The 16,147-nt window shown below is 42.8% G+C and overlaps 1 protein-coding gene across 2 annotated transcripts in view; it reads left to right on the plus strand.

Moving 5' to 3' along the window:
- LOC144142092 (uncharacterized) overlaps positions 1–16,147 on the plus strand; it is a 68,243-nt gene that overhangs the window by 15,676 nt on the left and 36,420 nt on the right. Inside the window, exons 5-6 of one of the 2 annotated variants that reach the window (XM_077673512.1) lie at positions 1,045–1,130; positions 9,259–9,348. In XM_077673512.1, the coding sequence (XP_077529638.1) occupies positions 1,045–1,130; positions 9,259–9,348 (176 nt within the window). The remainder of the gene's footprint in view (positions 1–1,044; positions 1,131–9,258; positions 9,349–16,147) is intronic. The other variant, XM_077673513.1, reaches the window with a different exon arrangement.

Genomic DNA, 16,147 nt, shown 5'->3' on the forward strand with positions numbered 1-16,147 from the left:
GGCTGTCTCTTCTGTTTTGCCCAAACTTATTTGAAACAAATGGTAGGGCAGCGTGCACTATATTAACACTACCCCTTTTTTCGGCTTTAATTACTTGTCGTACTTGCTTATTTCAAATGAAGTTCTAAAAATTTAAAAACATTTCGTGTACCCTTTATGAATCGCCATCTACGGAGTGGTTCCGTTGCACAAAACAGGTATATCTCGCACCAGGTGCACATTGAAATTCTTTGTAACCAAGAACCGACGTTTACTAATTGTTTAGGTACAGTAAGGGCCATGATTATTCAATTGTATTATTCACAAATAAAGATTTGCTCGCATCTTAGTTCACAATTTTAAAACAGGTTAACATTTTTTTGTGTTAACATGCGCGGTCTTGTCATGATAAAACTATTTAAAATTGTTATCCAACTCGGAAATATTTCTTTATTATATATTTTTATATAACATCATTACAAACGTATGAATATTATGTACCAGCAAGAGGAAACTTTGATGTGGTGGACGGAGCACAATACCCACCCGAAGTAAAATGCTTGAGCACCATTCTTTTTCTTATTAGGTAACAGTATATAACGTTTAGTAAAGCGCCACAAACATTTTAACGGTAGCTGGAAAACCGCCGAACAATTTATTTGTTAGCTAGTGCTAGTACCTTGAATTGTGAAACCGTAGGTAAGTTTTTTTAACTTTAAGGAAGGATAGCGAGCGACATGCGGTGAGGCAACCAAATAAAGCAAACCATATAAGCAAAAGCTTTTGTCTGGATCATTCATACTTCAGGGCAGAAAAAAAAGTTTCCCCTGTTTAACTCATAATTTGCATTGTATATATTTCACCTGGGATTGATGACTAATATTTAGTACTTTATTTGCACCTAAATTACAAGAAAAAGTTTTTTTTAAACACTCTCTTAGAGAAGTATCCAGAATTTTCGAAAAATCAGAGCAAAAAAATTGCAAATATTTTTGTTCAAAAACCACTGAACTTTCTCGGATTTCTGGTTTAAATGAATATGTTCTTTGAAATTTTTGTTCGCAGGAGAAGTTCCTGCTACAACTAAACGTCCTCCACTCCAGCCAACTACCACAAGAATGCCTTCTAGGTGTGACGGATACTATACTGGGGTAAGCTGTTTCTGTCCCTGGTTTGAAATGAACTGTTGCCCGAATGTTTGTTTTACCTGTTTTGTTATTAAAAATTACAAGATGAATAACTCAGTGATAAAGCTCTTTAAGTAGCTAAGTGGACACATCCAATATAGTCTAGAAGCGTTTGTATAATAATTTGATGGTCAATTAAAGTGTCACGGGACAACGAAATTTTAAACAAATATAACACAAGACTGTTTAAAACCGTTCTACAAAATATTTCATCATTATAAAAGTGTTTTGCTTGTGTAAAAACGTACACTAAACATTTTTGAAAACACCAGACAAAGCGCCCCACTACGAAAGTGAAACGCGATGCACGGTTACATGCACCAAAACTGACAACACGTATAATACAGATGTTTTATTAGCCAAAGACACGGTGTTCAATTTTAAAGATTCTACAAGCGGCGACCGATATAAGCATTTTGGAAAGTTAGGAATGGCCGTGATCATCCCCTATATATAATGTGCATGAAGTCTTGCAATGTGGGACAGCCAAGAAGCAATTACAGAGGCGAAAATATGCATCAAGCAACAAAAAGTTTATGTGTATACAAGCTTCGGTCATACAACTTTACTACAAACGTATAAAACCTTCTAAGAGTATTCAGGTGGTCTACATTAGGCTAAACATTGCTTATCATGGAAATATTTTACCAAAAATAATTTGCGAAGAGTTTAACCCAAACATACAATTAGTCCAAATCCAAAAGAAAATTTAAGAGTACGGAGTTTTGTTTTTCTTAGTTAATACATAAGATGTCTTTATAAAAACCATAAAAACTGCAAAGTATATTCAAGATCATCAAAAAGAGGTTGCAGATAACATCTGTGTTGATGGCTTAAGATATCCGACGCAGCAGCCGTACTCAGGTGCCAAAGGGGTTGTTTTTGACTGAGTTGCTGAAATAATATTTTATAGTGTGAAGTACAGAAGTGAAGAAATTATGGCAAATCTAGACGCACATTTTCTCATTCGCCATAAAAGAAGAATGATACAGCCAATATACGCTTGCTTGACTAAGCAGAAACGCGTGAAATATTTTGGCTTTGGGGTTTGGGTGTGGACAATTTTAACAGTGTCAGTGTTTTAATTTGTTTATTTTGAAACTTCGTGTAGGAATTGAAGACTCTGATGTTTGCTAAGAGAGATACAGAGAGGGTCAATCACATTATAGCGTTATTATGTGTAGAGTTTTTGTAAAAAGCTGAAAACAGAAAAGAGGGTGAAACCCAAAGCCTACGCCCACAACAGCAGTTGCCCTTCTCCTTATCTACCAGTCACCGAAAGCTCACGTTGATAAAGACGCTGGTCAAACCTACACACAATTTCAACAGGAGCAAAAATTGTATTCTTTAGGTTGGTCTCTCTAAACATGCCCTTACATTCGCCTAGGTTGTGAGAAAGAGACAGGACGTTTTCCGAAATTAGCAGTGTTTATGTCTTATTGTTCCAAACAAACGTCTTCACCCATCTATATCCGAGGAAAACAAGCGCTAGCTTTCCCTGCCTGGGATTTTTCATTTTTTGACCCTTAGATATATTTCTAGCAAGAGAAATATTTTCGTTGCTTGATGTGGAGGAGGAAAAGTTTTTGGTGTTTTCGGGAAGGCTAGTAGCACAGTCATGGTTGAAGGGAGCCCCATACCTTTCCTCCCGTCTTCTAGGTTTTCGGCCTCTGGCACTTCCAGTCCATTGTGTCTAGGTGTCCCTGTCATGTGTTCAGCTTTCTCACCTCAATAATGAAAACATACTTCCGAAGCTTTTTGAATCCTGCCTGCAGGCCACTGTATGACTTCCTTCTGAGAGCCTATCACTTTCCCTTCGCTTTCATTTTATATTACCACAAGTCGATTTGCCAACAGTATAGCTCAAATGTCGGTAGGCTCGGTTCTTGTGTTTTGTGAGGGTCATCCAGCCCCAAAAATTGGAAGCGCAGTCACCTGCAAGAATTGTTGCCTTTGTACTTCTGTACATATCAACGACAGTGTATATTGTGTTTTAGGGAGTTCAATCTTTGTGGAAGAAATTTTATCCTCGCCTATCCTTGTATAGGTTTGTATCAATGTTTATTGGTAGACGATAGTTTTATGGAGAATCGGTGGATCGGTGACAACTCTATAAAAATGGCAGATGTTTCTTCAAAGGAAGGGTGCCTATAACACAAGCGACAGCCCGTAACAATTTTTAACACAAAAGTGTTTCATACCCGGGTACACGCAGATGTGACTCACGCTGTACCTGTCACGGAAGTGACGTCACCAGGAAAAGTGCAATTGACGCTTCGCGCCCGGTTTTGGGCCCATATCCCCGCTAGCCATCTCGCTGCAACAGAAGTACGTATCGCTCTACTGACGGCGCTATCAGCGGAGTCATGAGCAGCTCTATAAGAGCGCCTTATGTCCTTCCGTATGACTCATTCAAATGATGCTGCCGTCTAGGATAGGCGAAGACAAGTAGCGCATCATAGCGACACTGAGCACCGACAGTTGGCGTCTCGATGCCAGCGCCTTCGTGAAGTGGACGCGTGTGAATTGAGGCATCCTCGGCTATGTCTGTGTTCGCAAGACCGTTATATGTTTCATTTTGCTGTTCTATTGCGTGCCATTTTTAATTTTGTTGTCCCAGAATAAACTTGTTCGTTTTTTGTTTCTTGTATGTCGGCGCCCCTTGATCAGGCGGGGTCAGGCTCGCGAGCCCTTCGCACAAGAAGTAGGTTCCTTAAACCTTCAAGTGCTCCTGTGAATGCGCCTTTCACTTTAATGGTTTACTGATTCGAATGAGAGAGAGAGATCAACCATAATTTTTTGCCACTCATACTCTTGGACTTAAACAAGGGGCATCGCTCATTAATTCGGAACAGGTTTCGATGATTTTTTATAGCATTCATTAGACGCAAAGTCAGGACCTTTTTGGTGACCGAAAATTGGATGGTTGAAGGCGTTTGTGCACGCTGTACTGCTGATGGTGTGCATTTGTTCTTTCAAATGTAGTGAGAAACTTTTGAGCCCGGTGTACCATACCGGACAGAAGCTTACTGCCTGCACGTCTCAAAACTTCATCCCATGGTTACGTGTATTATATTCTCACTTTTAAAATGATTTCACTTGCATTTTGGCGATTGTGTGAACGGACGTTACACTTCTTTGTATGGTCATTCCGACCCTTTTACGGGGCCTCTCTGCAATGAGATACTCCCTGATGTTAAGGTTCATATTTGAACGTCACCGTGTGGCGCCAACCTCGTCTGCCGCACGCGGCAGTCACCGTAAATTCAAAAAAGTAAATTTCTTCAAAATTAGTTGAACTAAACGATACATACTGGGGTCAAGCTCTAATAAGTACGCATTCTAGTTTCTTCACCCCCTAATTTGGGCGTTCCTTGGTTCTTGAAAGGCACGCGTTAATCTTCGCAGCTATTTATGAGGGGACCAATAGGCATGAATGATCGGTTCTGGTGGAACGCCCTTTCATTTTAGGGCGTCAGTAGCGGGCACGTATGGTTACCATGTCCCCAATCTTACTGCCACTTCAAAGAGGTGGAACGAACTTTACTGCGGAGAACAGCGTTTGTTGAAATGAGTTGTCCTTTTAATTCCACAACTACGACTAATGGTCTGCCTACCGACGCATTGGCTCACTGGCAAAGCCGTTGTGTGTCTAAGCAAGAGACACCGGTTTGATCCCGGATCACGTAGCCGCTTTTCACGTGGTGCAGCAACCTGAAACAACCGTGCGTTGATATTTCGAAGCAGTTTAAAGATCTCCAGGTAGCAAAAATATTTCGGGGACCTCTACTATGATACGCCTTATACCGCAAGTGTAGCGGAGCAGCGTTGAACACTTTTACAAATCATCGTCTTTCTTTCTACTCTCCCGTTACCGCTGCTTTGTATTAAATAATATATCATGCCCTCGTTCCCGGGCGCCTCCGTTGTAGGCTTTCGGTTTTTTGGGTGATGATGTATTTTCGACGGACATTTGACGACCACTACTATTTGCGACTGTCAAGCATCCCAACAACTAGAAAAGTGGGTCTAGTAACCCTAACCCATTTATTCAAAATATAATAGCAGAGGAACCTAAGCCGGCAGAAACGAAAATTGTTTTGAAGAATACCAGACGTTCTCTAAAATAGTAATCCATAATTATTGTTGGAGTTGCTTTTCTCTTGCTGCTTCGGCAGCATGTTCGGCGCGGCAATGAAGTGCTCGAAGGCAGTCTTTGTCCTCGAGCACTTCATTCTTTTTCCGGTGACGATGAAATGTAATTACGATTTCAAGACATATAAAAAGCCCGTCATGCACTACGTACAGCAATAAGAAAAACACTCAAGTGTTCTAAGCAACACACACCTGACACATGAAGGTCAGCCAGCATTCACCTCTTTTCCGGGGGTTCCGTCGACATACCTTTGCCTCCAGATTCCTATATGTGGCTTTGTACGGTATCACAAAAAGACAAAGCTCTCCAACTTTATTACACTGACAACACATTCCCAAGGGCGTTCTCAAAAATACAGTTAGAAGGCATACTAACACAGTCTATACCGATGATTGGCCACATTTCCAACCAAACGTTGCTAAACAAGCAATCATGTCATATCCACGCTCACTTTTACGGGGAAACTGAAACATGTTGATCTAACACGAGTACAGCAAAGATGAAACCCAACCAACTAACAGCAACTCTAATTACTGGCAATCCATACGCTCGCGACATCATTAAAGTATTGTCCATCACGGCAACACAGTTACCACCTTTCTCAACAAGGCGCCCTCCTTACATAATAGCTGTCGCTGCCGCATCAATGTGGTGACAAAGCCAGACCCAAGGCGACTTGCAAGCACACGCCATATCTTTTGGCTATCTATCTAGGCCAGACTTACCAGCACGGTTCTCTATTGAATGCTCTGATCTCTAGACAACCTTATCAGCTAGAGTAACAGTACCGACCCGAACACACCTGTGCTTCGTATGCTACAAAGCAGTAATCTCCCCTGAGAGAAAACATTTTTATTGAGCTTTATGTGGCTCAAGGGACGTTTGTGGCCACTGGCTTGTGCCGGGCGGCGACATCGGCAGCTCTGGGGACCAAGGAGGTTTGTACCTCTAGGTCTGAGCTCCCCAGCGCCCCCTCCCACTGCTCATAAGAGGAAATTAGGGGAACTGGATGGACTGACCTCCAGTGTAGCAAGAGAACCCTGCATCCGGAGGGAGAGGCACACTCGGCGCCTGTCTTACCGCTGCGACACGCCCGCTGGAAAAACAATCAAACAACGTTTCAATGCTCTCATCGAAATTATTGGCTCTTCTGCCCGCAAGACAACAAACGTGCGGATTTCTGCTTGTTGTCCGCAGAAATACACCTTATCGTGGCTTTCCCTAAGGAACACTTAAGAGATTGAAGCGCTCCCACGGCAACACAGGGATAGACCACAAAGCATGCACGACAGCAATAACTGAGCAATCGGCGGTATTTAGTAATACATGAGGTACTCGAACTTAGAGGCCGTCTCTCTCCCAAGCTGTTTTCATAACAAACGCAGCGTACCTTTTTAAGCAAATTGGGTAAAAGGCTAACATTGCCATCAATTTCACGACAGTTTCTTCAGTGATACAAAAAATCGCTCAGTCTGCAAAATTCTGGTTATGTGCTTTTTCAAATAGGCTGGTTAGAATTCACGTTATTGCTGCGAAATCGTAATTGCATCTCATTGCTGGATCTCTTTCGTCATATTCTCGCGTGAAAAAATTATACAGGTTTGCTTTCCTCATTCGGGGTTTGCCTCTCTTACTTGGTTCCCGTGTTCTATGTTTATAGGCGCAAAATACTTCATACAGCTTCCTTTATATATAAAGTTGTGTGCTACTAGGTAGCTCCTGTTTAGATCACGTACCATTGCGTTCAGCCGGTGCCCTCCACGTAATACTTTAAAAGCGTGATGCTTCAATTATTAGCTTTGGAGAGATGGTTAGGTTAGCCCAAACAAAGTTGTCGATTCCTGAGGTTCTTAAAATGTCTGCGTTATATTAGGAAGAAACATCTATTACAACTTTTACAACTTTTTTTGCTGCTTTCCGCGTGTGGAGGCGGCACTCTGGTAGTTATAGGTGTTCCTGCTTCAAGGAAAGGGGCTTAAAACCCGTCAGAATCCCAGCGTATCATGAAAAGAAGCTTGTTTTTGCTCATGAGCCAGGTGTCAACGTGATTCTGTGCCTGCTGGTGCTGCTTCTGGTAACGAGACCCCATTTGTTCTATCTCACATGCGTGTACGCTAGCTGGCCTTCGCTTATCGTTACCCCGAGCACAGAAAGCAGTGGGTAGAGATAACGGCTAGCCAAGTTACACGACATCATGAAGCCATCCTGAGTGCGCTTCCTTAGGAAGGCACAAGGGGTTGAAGGGATGGAAAGGAGGCACCTGTGGGAACACCAGTTTCTGCGTCTATCGCGCTCTCGGTATTGGAGCTCGCAACCTCTTAGCCAGACACATTGCACCATCGGAATTTCCTCTCAGGTTTCATATTTATAAAGGACCTTGCTGACACGCACCGTTCTGAGCGATAAGCAACTACGGAAAGCACAACATTAAAATGTCCCACTCCAGTATATTTCAGCCGGTCATGCCACCATAAAGTTTCTCGTTGCGCCAAATCTATTATTGCCAAGAGATATGCGTATTCTTTACTCTTTACAGCGTAGGCACATTTTGTTCCGGGACTGCTGCTATTTGCGGAACAATTGGGCGCTTTACGTTTTTAGTTTAAAGGAGGATTGCAAAACTAGAGAAGCATACCTAAAAATTGAAGGCTTCTTACCAACAGAGAAAAAAGTGCCTGGTATTTTTAACCCAATAGCAGTTCCAAGAGAATTACGACCTTTTTTAATTTGTTTATACAAGTCTTCCTTCCTTTGTTATTCAGCACAAAAGAAGCAAAAAATGCCAATGCTAATATTATGGCTACCTGTTCTTCCATTTTTTTGGGAACACGCAAATCAAGATTAAAAAACATTTATATATTTATGCCTCTCCGGTAATACAACTAACCAAATTTATTAACCTGAATTAAAAGTACCAAATCTTGTAATATACAGTTGACAAATGTCTCAGTTTTTTATAACAACAATGTCTGCCCATATGACAAGTGCACTGAAAGTAACTACACGCAAGGTCATTCAAGCAAAATGTGTTCTGCCGTTGAGGCGGATAGGCGAATGTCAAGGCAAGTAAAACATTAAAATAACGAGTTTAACACCGGAAAAATTGCCTTAGCATGTTATAGTTTCATTACTGAATTATGTTATTTATATGGTCTCTTAAGAACTAGGCGCATGATGTCTGCATCATGTCATTCTACAGCACGAGTATGGCGAAAAAACATAGGAAGATATTAAGAAGTGGTTTTCAGAAGACTTTTATTTAAAAGTAACCATAGTGTATTATTATAAAAGATAACTTTCTTGGAATATCTTCTAAAATGTTTTTTGTTCAATATAAAGACGCTCTTAAGAAGAGACTGAGGCGATTAAAGGGCGCTGGTACGCTTACGACGCAAACACAAGGTCATATCAGAGATAAAGAAGCATTCTGTATAAATAAATGTCTCTTGAAAACTCGAAACTACTGTTGCCAGTCCCTTTACAATGGTTGTGGGCGAGCTTTATGGTGAGCGAAACGATGCAATAGAACAAGGAGAATTTTTTGAACCCAATATAATGAATCCCACGGTATTACCGGATCCCGAATAGAAATATAATAATAAAATGCAAGCAAGATTTCTCTGTGATTATATCTTGTTTTCATGTACCCCTTGATTTTGAATACACCCTACAATTTTCAAATAAATCTATTCGAGACGGCCCAACCGATTCATGATTCTTAAAACATAAAAAATGAATCTTTTCGAATAACCACTGACGATTTGCGATATGAGGACATCGGTTTCGTCCCTGGCTTCTTACCTGGGTAGGATCTGTTAAAAATGAATGTCCTCGTAGTGGCCTATATACTTTCAAACAGCTTGAAAAAATAAAAAAAACATATTCCGGTGCTTGTGAGCAAGAAAGATATAGGGTGTAACGTTTTTTTTGTTTCAGCTTGGATACGCTACAAACTGCACATATACATGTCTTTCGCCGCGGAAAGAGAAAAAGAACTGGCAATATCGAGATGGAACGCCATGTATTGTAAGATAATCCAGATATTTTTTGCATGCTTAGGTAGGCTACACTTGAAATGATAAAACTCTGAGACCATTTCGGTGAAGCGCTGTTCGGATGAGAGTAAGGGTGTGTAAGCATACCCAGATTTGGTTTCTGTTATCATCGGACCGGTTATAGGTTATTTCCGCGTATAAGACAGAAAATCTTTTTAAGAAAAAACACAGTTTAGTGCTGAGGGTTATCTTTAACGGAGGTTCTCCTGTGTGACAACTCCACAGTGCCGCTTTGAGTGCTGGATTTTTGCGTTCCTTTATGATAGAAACTAACTGCATCTTATAAGATATCTTCATATATACCACACCCTATTCAGTTTACCATCACGTTGTGGCAGTCAATAGTTACGCTTCCTCTTGAATACGCTGTACCTATTTATGCTCGCCTAGTAGCGGTAATGTTGCGGCCGTCCTTAAAGATTGTTTACACAACCACAGTGTGGCATTTGGTTTTATTTTCTTTATTTTTTCCGTAATTATTTGCGTGAACGCATTACACAAAAGGGGGGAGCTTGCGCCAAGGTAAAGAATACATGTAGTGAAAACAACAACAAGAAGAACAGCACAATAGAAATCACCATCGTACAACAATACACGTAGTGAAAACAACAAAAACAAGAGAAACAGCACATTAGAAATTACCCCCCGTTGGTAATAGCGGTACTATGTCAACGATGCTGAACTGGGGGGGAGTAAACGTCCAAAAAAATTTGCACAATCGATTCGAGAAGAGTATCCCGTAAAGGCTGAAAGGTTGGTCATTCCAAGTTTTTTGAAAAATGTATTTCCGGTTAGTGCACCAAGCTATGCCACCATCATCATCATAATATCATCATCAGTACCATCATTACACCGCTATTACCATCATCATCATCCCCATAATCATCAGCATCCTCATCAGCAGCAGCATAACGGCCTATTTACGCCCAATCCAGGGCAAAGGCCTCTCCCATTAATCTCCAATAATCCCGGTCCTGTGCTAACTGCGACCAATTTATACCCGCCAACTTCTTGATGTGATGTGACCATCTAACTTTCTGCCGCCCCCTGCTTTGCCTGCTTTATTGATCCACTCTGTTACCCTTAATGACCAACGGTTACCTTGCCTTCGCGTTGCATGCCCTGCCAACGTCCATTTCTTCTTAATTTCTACCAGTATTTCTTTTAAAAGCGTTTGTTCCCTGAACCAGTCCGTTCTCTTCTTGTGCCTTAATGCTACACCTAACATCTTTCTTTTCAATTGCCCGCAATTTAAGCTGAACTCTCTTAGGGAGCCTCCAAGTTACTGCCTCGCAGGTGAGTACCGGTAAGATGCAGCTGTCATACACTAACGTCTTCAAAGCAACGGTAGGCTACCATTCATTATCTGAGAATGCCTGCCGAATGCACTCCCCCCCCCCCATTCTTATCCTTCTAATTATCTCTGTCTTATGGTTTGGATCCGGTGTCCTATCTTGGTCTAAGTATTTCAACACGCTGTGAATAACATTAGAGAGATTGTGTCTCCTTGGCTGACAACCCTCTTTATAGGTATTTTACTGCTCTTCTTTGCCCTTTGGGTAGTGAATTTAAAATTGCTATTGCGTTAGGAAAGAAAGAACTAGTCACTGATAATGTACGGCACTTTATTCTAGAAGCTGGGTGACTTTCGCTCAGATGGGCAGAAGCTCTTCGTGGGGGCACGGATAAAGCACGTCGAGATTGTGAAGGGTATAAAGGTTGTGTAGAAGGCAGTAACAAGCGATAATGCGACGTGTTGCGTGATACTGGAGGTTGATGAACTATTCGAGTAACGTCACACTGATTGTTTGAGAGTACTGTGGTGTTTTTGAATGGGTGGCGCGATTTTGTATCGAATCCAATTAGTGGGAATGATATGAATGCGAGGGTTAAAAATTGAGGAATATTCTAGCCTTGGTCAAACGAACGTTAGATATGCAAGTTTTTAGTATCGGAGGATGCTGGTTTAGGGTTGCAAAAAAGGTAGCCATCTGTGCGTAAATCGTATGATCTGATAAATTTTATATAGGGCACTCATGACTACGATGACTTCACTGAACACCTCGGTATTTGTACGTAGTTGCAGGGTTTGTTGGTACTGATTTATTGTGAACATGTGTTGAACAATAGTTTGCTTTCTTTTACTAATTTGTATGTTTTGTTTTACTTGATTGCCTGTTGAAAATCTGCAGACAGAAATCTTTCACTAAAGGTTACCAAAAACAGTGAAACAAAAGCCAGACTACGCGAAAATAAATTACTTCCAGAATAAACATAAGCAGTTGAAGTCTTCTGCATCAAAGCGTGCGGGCGTATAAACAGTGGTTGCATTCTGTTTGTGTTCCTTTATGTCCTCCCAAAACTGAGAGAGATAACCAAGGGCTAATAATTTAGAATCTTTTGGTCACTATGATTCTCAATTTATTGCACATGCATGTATATACGTCGTCACACGGTGTTAACACGGCGCACATGTTTATAAAACACCGAACGCACCAACGGCGCTCGCTGATCGCGTATCTTTGTAAAAAACGTGATTTTGCGGGCTTGTTGGTGCATAGCTAACACATGAACAGGGGCGCGTAAACGGGACAAGAGATTTAAAATAGAGGTCAGCCCGGTGTCCTGTCAATAACTTCTCTCGTATCGTTCTGCGCTTGTCTACCTCATTTTTATTGAAAAAAAATCATAACTTTATGAACAAATTAGGGTATTTGCCTTCTGTCATTTGCTTTCTGTTTTTTCTGTTTCGAGGATTTGTGCCAAACTATTTATTTACAACTACACATACTAATGAATTGGGTCCACAAGCTCACGTCCCAAGTTCCACAAAATTTGACGGACGTGTCATTTTGGTTTCTGAGCGGCTTGCTGATGGCCGTTCTTCAGAAAACTTGATAAAACCATGCTCAAACATCTTCAATGCTCTTGTTACTCCATTCAACATAAGTTCCCAAAATTATTTCTACTGGTCTCTTGCCCTCAGAACTTTCTCTAATGACCATGACTACAGCCCGAAATGAGAAACGAAAGGTACAAAGTGTATGAGGTCCTCTCACGGCACGAATAGTTAAGTGGTAACAGGGACCCGCTCTGTTAAAAAGCGGCACTGGGTCCGCGCGATTCTCACTAAAGAGGCCTCAACATGCCCAACCCGTGCTGAACTTGTCGCAAGTCTCAAAAAGGATCTACCTGAGGTCCGGTGTTTCTGCTATGGCCTCTCATCTGCAGCTTTCTTCTAATTCTATCTGTTGCTTTTGCAATATTAGGTGCCCACCCTCTCAAGTATATCTTTCTTTCTTCCTAAAGAGGGAAGATAACGTATTTACACGATTCTAATGCACCCGTGATTCTAACACGCACCCGATTTTTCTCGCAAAAAAAACCGAAAAACCTTGCACCTGCGATTGTAACGCGCACGGGTATTTGTGACCCAAACAAACCAATGCGAGAGAAACGGGCGATTCATTTCCCGAAGTAATCTCACTCATCTCAGTCCTCGTCGCTCTCCGCTGACCACAACATCTCGGCCTCGGTTCCTTAAAGCGCTTTCGCGATGCCATACTTCAGAACGAACGTTCAACCATGGTCGATGAGATCGCAGCCCACGCCTCGCACGCCCATCCCGAGAGTTTCTCTAAAGGTGCACGCTTCAGGCGACCGCTCGTTTTGAACGCGTGGGAGCTGATGCTGCCATTAGCTCGTCATGGCTATAGGACGGCAGCTTGAGGGGGACGACGGGTCCTTTCCCTCCTTCAAGAAAGCCACTACTATGGCCTCCCTCTAAGAGGGAGGGATGTGCCCCGAAAGCCATATGTTATTGTATAGATGTAGAAGTGTTTCAAGGGTGTCGGCGTGTATGTGGTGTATCATTGTATATGTAATGTTGTCTGGGCCTGAAGCTGAGGGTGTACACGTGCTCAGAGCAGCTCTCAGCTCATGTAGTGAAAACAAGAAGTTGTAAGAAGTCTGTGATTTGTTGTTGTCGTGTAGGGACTTCTTTTCACTAGAGTCTTTATACTTCAGGAATATGTTTTTGTAGTGTGCTGAACTGGACACGTGTTGGAAGTGTTATGCGAGTGTGTCAGCCAGGTCTTCCAATGTGTCCCTTGTTGTACTGACCAGGGGCAGGCTGTGTGTCTGTTGTCCTTTGAGTTTGCGTATACGTGTCCATACCTTGCGTGTGTCTGTGTATGAGTTTATAGATATTATGAATGAGCGCCAACTATCTCTTTTTGCCTCACGGCGCACACGTTTACCGAATGCCTTGGCCCGTTTGAACAAGAGGGGGTTTCTGACGTGGGGTACCCACGGAGGATACCCCACGCCTTGTTCTGGTCCTCTCGCACCCGCCTACAGTCCTCATTCCACCACGGCCTCCGCTGGTTGCGCGGGGCAGCAGAGGCGTGGGGAATGGACTTTTCGGCGGCGTCGAGGATGTGCGCCGTGAGTAGTTGTGCGGCTTCATCTACGTGTAGGTGTCTTATAGTTGTGTAGTGTAGTTTCGATGTCTCTGTAAATGTGTTCCAGTTAGCTCGTGCTTCATTGAACCTATTATGGGAAGATGAACTGCTTGGGCCTTTACCCATATATGTAAGTGAGGTGGGGAAGTGGTTACTGCCATATGAGTCAGTTCCCACACCCCACTCGAGAAGAGGAAAAAGAACTGCGGAGCCAATAGCCAAGTCAAGACATAATTTTGTGTTGTGTCCTATGTTATGATATGTAGGATGTTTATTGTTGAAAAGGCATGCTCCACAGGATGTAAGAAACCTCTGCATCAGGCGACACCTGGAATCCGTACGAGAAGAGCCCCAAAGAGAATTTGGAGCATTCAGGTCGCCTGTTATAATGTATGGTTCGGGCAGCTGGTCAACCATCGCCTCGAAGTCAGAGCTAGAAAGCACAAAATCAGGACAAATGTATATAGAGCATACTGTTATCAACCTATTAAAAAAAATTGTTAGTATTGGTACAGCCTCAAGGATGGTGTTCAGAGTGATAGGGTGGCATGCAAGGGATTTCCTGGCTATTATGGCTACACCGCCCGAAGAGTGTGTGCAGCCAACCCTATCCTTTCTGAATATCATATAGCTATTTAAGAAATTTGATTGATTCGAATTTAAATGGGTTTCTTAGACACATTAAACTTGGCTGATTAGCATGCAGAATCTCACAAACATTGTCAAGAATATTCAGAAGGCCTCTGCAGTTCCATTGAACAATATTTTCTCTTCCCATTATTATGTGTTCAGAGCTACCGGAGTGTGACTATTTATGTAGGGTCTTTCGGGGCTTGAACTCTTGGAAGCCGGTTTCTGGTCTTCTCTACTGACCTGGACGTCGCAGCCTGTTCCTTGCGTCGGCGTACCTCCCCAGCTGCGTCGGCGTACCTCCCCAGGGGGAAAGACGCGAACCACTTTCGCGCCTCTGGGAAGGTGATGTTTTCGGTTATCTTGAGATTAATAATTTTTTTCTCCAGCTGAAACTTTTCACAAGCACGAGAGTATGCTGCGTGTGGACCCTGGCAATTCGGGCAGGTGAAGTTGGTTGCAGTGCAGTTGTCGGAGAGATGATCGTGCTGGGCGCATTTGGCATATGTTGTTCTGCCTCGACAGGAGTTGGTACCATGCCCGAACCTATGGCACTTGAAACAGCGCCGCAGGTTCGGGATGTACGGCCGGACAGAACAACGGATGAAACCTGCGTTGACATGCTCGGGCAGTGTGCAGCGGTCGAAAGTCAGGATCAGATGTTTGGTGGCTATTTCTTTGTGGTCTCTCCTAATGACGATGCGCCTTACCGCTGTCACGCCTTGGTCTTTTAGGCCTTCGAGCAGATCAGCCTCTGTCTCCGTTAGGAGATTTGCCTCAGAGATCACACCTTGACAACTGTTGAGGCTGCGGTGGGGTGTGACCCTGATCTCCAGATCTGCCATGCGGGTTTGTTTCACGAGGATTGTGGATTGGTGCTGAGTTTTAACTTCAACTAGCACTTCACCAGTTCTGAGTTTTTTGGCGTCACATGTTTTGCCGATGATACCTTCAAGTTATTTAGAAACAAGAAATACAGATTTAGAGGAAACCGGCTTCGATTTGTCCACAGATTGAATGATCAAAAAACGAGGGTAGTTATCTGGCTTTGGGAGCGAGATAGAAGGCAAAGAAGGAAAAGATACTTCGGTGCGGCCCCTTTTAGGGGGCCGATAACGGTTGGGGGGAGGTTTTGAAAATACCATACGGCATAGTCTAAAAGCAGGGAGACGGGGGTACTTTCTCCTTTGACCTTACCTGGTAGTCAAAGAGGTGCCGGAGCTCCCTGCCTGGTAGACAGGCAGGGAGCCCATCGGCCGAAGCTTGACCGAGGCTCCGATGTCCACCATTCGTGGTTTCTAACCTTCCACCTATAAACACATCTCCACGGTTGGATCCAGCTTATGTTCGGGGGCTTGGAGTCCGCGGTATCGCCAGTACCGTCACCAAGATTTCTCAAGGTGCCCCGTGCGGGGGCCCTCGGAAGCAAAGTGTGTATAAGCGTGTCTCTGTCTATTCTAAGACGACCCCCGACGAAGAGAGGTTCTCCTTTCGAAACTGTGGGGAACAATAAAACCCTTGTTCAGTGTTCTCCAAGTGTCTGCAACCAAGTTCTGACCGATTGCTACGGTAGTCCGGAACTGCTTAACAGCTCTATAAAGTTATAAAAAAATATATATATGTATATATATATATATAAATTTATATATATATATATATAAATATATATATATATAT

This window comes from Haemaphysalis longicornis, unplaced genomic scaffold, assembly GCF_048455015.1.
Source record: "Haemaphysalis longicornis isolate Haplotype H1 unplaced genomic scaffold, Haemaphysalis longicornis Haplotype H1 scaffold_6, whole genome shotgun sequence".
Classification (NCBI taxonomy): Eukaryota; Metazoa; Arthropoda; class Arachnida; order Ixodida; family Ixodidae; genus Haemaphysalis; species Haemaphysalis longicornis.